This window comes from Palaemon carinicauda, chromosome 15, assembly GCF_036898095.1.
Source record: "Palaemon carinicauda isolate YSFRI2023 chromosome 15, ASM3689809v2, whole genome shotgun sequence".
Taxonomy (NCBI): domain Eukaryota; kingdom Metazoa; phylum Arthropoda; class Malacostraca; order Decapoda; family Palaemonidae; genus Palaemon; species Palaemon carinicauda.
The window spans coordinates 140,072,722-140,078,856 of NC_090739.1; the positions used below are offsets into that span (position 1 = coordinate 140,072,722).

A 6,135-nucleotide genomic window follows, 5' to 3' on the forward strand; every position below is an offset into this window, starting at 1 on the left:
AACCCGCTCTCTTTCTCCGCAAGGAGAATAATAAAAAAAACTATTATTATTATTATTATTATTATTATTACTAGCCAAGCTATAACTCTAGTTGGAAAAGCAAGATGCTATAAGCCCAAGGGCTCCAACAGGGGAAAATAGCCCAGTGAGGAAAGGAAACAAGGGAATAAATGATAAGCACAAATTAACAACAAATCATTCTACAAACAGTAAGAACGTTGTCAAAACAGATATGTCATATATAAACTATAAGAAGACTCATGTCAGCCTGGTCAACATAAAAACATTTGCTGCAACTTTGAACTTTTGAAGTTTTACCGATTCAACTACCCGATTAGGAAGATCATTCTTTTCTCAAAGGGTTACCTACTGCACTGTAGTTGTTCAGTGGCCACTTTCCTCCTGGTAAAGGTAGAAGAGACTCTTTACCTATGCTAAACAGCTCTTCAAGGAGAAGGACACTCCAAAATCAAACCATTGTTCTCTATTCTTAAGTAGTGCTATAGCCTCTGTACCATGGTCTTCCGCTCTCTTAGGTTAAAGTTCTCTTGCTTGAGGGTACACTCGGGCACACTATTCTATCTAATTTCACTTCTTGTTTCGTTAAAGCTTTCATAGTTTACTTATGAAATATTTATTTCAATTATTGTTACTGTACTTAAATATATCATTTTGATTGTTAATCATTTCTCTTTTATCCTTGTTTCCTTTCCTCACAGAGCTATTTTCCCTGTTGGAGCCCCTGGGCTTATAGCATCTTTCTTTTCCAACTAGGATTGTAGCTTAACAAGTAGTAGTAATAATAATAATAATTCCAACTATTATAATAATAATAATAATAAATAATACGTTGTGTATCTATGTATTAACGCGTAATGCGCAATTACCCCATTACCACACTATGCTTGTAATAAGGCACAGGCACTAACACTGCAACATCTTTTTACCTCACTAAAAAAAAAAAAAAAAAAAAAAGAAAAAAAAAAAAAAAAACCTTCAGCCAATCTCGCTTGCAAAAACACAGTTATGAATCCCGGTAGTTTTCCCTGGCCATCAAACAGTTTCTCTACAGCCATTAAACCTTCCCCCTGTCCCTGAAGTCCTAAAACGTCCATCTCTCTGTCCATCCGTACACGCAGGCATCACGGTGCCACAAAGGAGGCTCCTGACAGATGTGTGACAACGGGCAGGTCAGTCAGATCCCCCCAAAACCCACTAGACCCCCCCCACCCCCAGTTATCCATGGCACGCAGATTCTCTCTCTCTCCCCCCTTCTCTGACAGGTGATTGAAGGCGCCCACCAGAGAAAATAATCTTTCAATCAATCCAAGATATTAACTTTACACAGCGCTGTGATTAGGAGCCACGGAAACCTATCATCCGTCCATCCCTCAAACTATCCCCCCACCCTTTTTCCCCTGAACCAACTCCACTACTCCCCCCCCCCCCCGGGAGACCATCCATCTACCCAGAAGTGAGACAACCCTTCCCCCCTACCCATGGAAAAAGCTTGCATTTTGCGTCGTGCTTCAAACTGACTGGATGACAAGAGCTTCAAACGAAGCTTTGAGAGAGAGAGAGAGAGAGAGAGAGAGAGAGAGAGAGAGAATTACGTAAAACTTTTATCTTGACACTTTCCACAAACTTAAAACTGCAGAACATAACATTAAAAAACGAGTCGAGTTGTTGAAATAATTCCCTGAAAAAAAAAAAAGATCTTAAATGATTGACTTACAGGGGAGGTAATAGGCGTAAAATGAGAAAGTCTCCCCATACCATGTTGCACGAATTAGGAATGGGTCCCCCACCCCACATGTCCCCACCACCCCTACGGCACCCCCTAAAAAAACCCTCTGTCTCTAACCCCAACGACCTTAGGGAGGTGAGGGGTGGGTGGGGCGGAAACCCTTTCAACTAATTAAGAGTTTTTCCATTTTGTTCCCCGGAAAAGATTACATATGTAAGGACGCTAAAGGGGGAAGAAGAGGTTTCTGGGAATGTCTTTATGGCAAAATATATACTATAGTCCATTTCTTTTAGTGATGCAGATTTGCACCGACTCGCAACGGTGCCCTTTTAGCTCTGAAAAGATTCCTGGTCGCTGATTGGTTAGAATTATCTTGTCCAACCAATCAGCGATCAGGAAACTTTTCCGAGCTAAAAGGGCACCGCTACGAGTCGGTGCAAATATGTCTCGCTAAAAGAAATGGACTATGTTATATTGATAGTTTCCCACTTAATAAGATTGTTCATATATAAACGATCAGAATTAACCTTCACTCTACTTTGCTTTCGTTTCATTAAGTAAAACAAAATGCAGAACTCATCGCCCTACACTTCTAGAATAATTAAAATTTTCCATATATAATTCAATGTAAGAGACTGTCAAACCAATGACCTTAAAACAGATTCGAATATACCGGAAAGAATAGAAAGGCGAAATCCTCCTTCTGTATTGTAAGTTTAAAATACCTTTGCTACAAAATATATAAACATAAAAAGTGGAATAACTACTTCATACTTATATGGCAAATTACGAAGCGCAGATTATTATTATTATTATTATTATTATTATTATTATTATCATTATTATTATTAGCTAAGGGTTTTGGTGGCCGAAGTGGTAAGGTCCCCTGACTGGTGATCGCCAGACTGAGGTTGGAGTCCTACTCAAACTAGTTAGTTCCTTTGGTCGCTGCAACCTCACCATTCTTGTGAGCTAAGGATGAGGGGGGGGGAAACCTATAGGTCTACCTGCTGAGTCATCAGCAGCCATTGCCTGGCCCTCCTTGGTCCTAGCTTGGGCACTGATCATATGGTCAGTCTCTAGGGCATTGTCCTACTCGATAGGACAATGTCACTGTCCCTTGCCTCTGCCATTCATTATTGTTATCATTATTATTACTTACAAAGCTACAACCCTAGCTGGAAAAGCAGGATGCTATAAGCCCAGGGGCTCCAACAGAGAAAATAGCTCTGTGAGGAAAGGAAAAATGTTAAATAAAATATTTTAAGAAGAGTAACCACAATAAATATTTTCTATATAAACTATAAAAACTTTAACAAAACAAGAGGAAGAGAAATAAGATACAGTGTGCTCGAGTGTACCCTCAAGCAAGAGAACTAAGTTTAGACTATAACCCTAGTTGGAAAAGCAAAATTCGATAAGCCAAAGGGCTACAACAGGAGTAGAGTCTGACTAGAAATCCCCCCCCCCCAAAAAAAAAAGCATTAATGCATTACATGAGGCGAAAAGAAGTTAATTCTATCGTTTTCGTGACAAGTAAGCTGTATAGCTTTGATTTTTCTTCTTCAGTCGCACAGAGTCTTATTAAGTCTTTCCAAGATTTTCGGTGATCAATCTATCCAGAGGGAATGTTTTAATTCTTTCATTTTACCATGTTTCGAGTATTTTTTTTTTTTTTTTTTTTTTGTCTGGTCTTCAACTGCTGACACATCTCTAATTCGTTGGGCAAAAACTTGCGGGCTACTGCAGTTATTATTACTCTCTAGCACCGTTGTTCGTTTGTTTTTTATGCACGTTGCATAAAATGTCATAATTCTGACCATCCTAGACGCTACCATTCCGGGTGTTGTAATAGGTATGCAATTCATTCTAACCATCTTGCCATTTCAATCATAAGCTCAATACTAGACAGTATTCAATAAATTTTATTCCAGCTATCACCAGATTGTGGAATGATCTTTATAATATGGCGGTTGAATAGGTGAAAATATTTTACGTGATCCACTTTTTCATTTGATTCTAAAGAATAACGATCTTTTGAAATTAATGAATGGTCAAATATTTATAGCTCCGATTACGTTATTCGTGAATAATAAACAGAACTACGGAGGTTTCATTAGTTTAAAGCAAGAACTTACTTTGAAGTATAGTTCTAGTACTTAGAAATAATAAAAGCTAAATAAATTAGTAAAAATGTATCCCCGGAAATAAATATATATATATAAATATATATAATATATATATATATATATATATATATATACAAATATATATATATATATATATATATATTATATATACACACATATATATAATATACAAATATATATATATATATATAAATATATATATACAGTATATATATATATATATATATTATAATATATATATATATATATATATATTTATACACACACACACACACACACATATATATATATATATATATATACATACACATACGTACACACACATACAAATAAAACTACACAAAGACTAACATCAACATCTAAAAAAGAAAAATTCTCTCATTTCTCAAACCAAACAATGAAATCAAGAGATGAATCAGACCAGTCATAAATTACCAGCGTCTTCCATCGACCATCAGCTTCCAATATCCAATAAATATACGAAAAAGGGAAAAAAGGATATGATAAAACCAACAAACGAACAAAAGAAACTCGCCCATTTACCGAAGATATCAACCATGTCGCCTATCTTTTCTTTTACAGTTTTTGGAAAAGTACTTTTTGGGGCCTAGCAAATCAACCAACCGGGCAACCAAACATTTTGAAATTAATCAACCGGGCAACCAAACATTTTGAAATTAAGCAACCGGGCAACCAAACATTTTGGGAACGAATCAGACAACCAGGCAAGCAAACATTTTGGGAACGAATCAAACAACCGGGCAATCAAACATTTTGGGAACGAATCAAACAACCATGCAACCAAACATTTTGGGAACGAATCAGACAACCAGGCAACCAAACATTTTGGGAACGAATCAGATAACCAGGCAACCAAACATTTTGGGAACGAATCAGACAACCAGGCAACCAAACTTTTGGGAACAAATCAACCAACCAGACAACCAAAGATTTTAGGTAACTAATCAACCCACCGGACAACCAAACATTTTGGTAACGAATCAAACAACCGGGGAACCAAACATGTTGGTAACTAATCAACCAACCGGACAACCAAACATTTTGGAACCTTCATCGTTGTGACCCATTGTATGCTCCTCTTAAGTTGCCAAATCTTGAAAAGTCAAAACTTGCTTGGAATCAACCTTTTGAAGGTTTAAAGGTCGCTCATGAATACCAGAGGCAAGGGACAGTGACATTGCCCTAGAGACTGACCATATATATTATATGATCAGCGCCCAAGCCCCCCTCTCCATCCAAGCTAGGACCAGGGAGGGCCAGGTAATGGCTGCTGATGACTCAGTAGAGACTTATATGCTCCCCCAAACCTTAGCTAACAAGGATGATAAGGTTGCAGACGCTAAAGGCACTAACGAGTCTGAGCGGGGCTCAAACCCCCGTCTGGCAAACACCAGGCAGAGACGTTACCAATCAGGCCACAACAACCCTTGTAAACAACGACTAGACAATTGTTTAACTCCATTGAGGATTGGATATATAACACATGAGGCTTAGCGCTGGTGCTAGGAAGGCCATTCAGCATCCTCAACTCTAAACGAGGCACGTTCAACATAACGAATAATCAATATCATTAAATTATTTGTAAATATTAAATTGGTTTTGTTACTAACACCAACTTTTCATATTAAAGGCCATATATAGTGCGACAATATTATGGCTATAATTTAGCTATATTCGGTGTTAAAATGTTTTTCAAGATACTAATTACCTATTTACACGAGGGGTGAAACTGAAGGACACCCGATTTTACACTATCTGCCTAAGTTGTGACGTTGCATGTATTCTGATTATATATTTACATAATACGTATGCTGATTCCTTACTGTTAACATAAGGTTCCTGGTTATATATACAACCCCCCCACACGATTATATATTGTATATGTATGTATGTATGTATGTATGTATAAAATCGTATTTATACTAGCTAGACGTAACTGATGATAAAAAACAACCCCCCCCCCCTCTCTCTCTCTCTCTCTCTCTCTCTCTCTCTCTCTCTCTCTCATAACTTTTACGTAAACGCAATATTTTCTCATTACGTATCACGCCATTTTAAAGTTTGTTTGTTCTTTGATCTACTCCTGTAGACCAAGGATGAAGGGGAAAGGAGAGAGAGAGAGAGAGAGAGAGAGAGAGAGAGAGAGAGAGAGAAGAGTGCATCTACAGCTCATCAACAATATCTTATGATAGCCGAGAATATCAGGCCGGATTTTAC

The 6,135-nt window shown here is 37.6% G+C and overlaps 1 protein-coding gene across 1 annotated transcript in view; it reads left to right on the forward strand.

The window, feature by feature from the left end:
* The first annotated feature begins 1,756 nt into the window (after positions 1-1,756).
* The window catches only part of LOC137654207 (uncharacterized), a 10,549-nt gene continuing 6,170 nt past the window's right edge, over positions 1,757-6,135 (forward strand). The window contains exons 1-2 of the mRNA XM_068387842.1: positions 1,757-1,889; positions 2,409-2,457. Coding sequence (XP_068243943.1) covers positions 1,757-1,889; positions 2,409-2,457 — 182 coding nt within the window. The remainder of the gene's footprint in view (positions 1,890-2,408; positions 2,458-6,135) is intronic.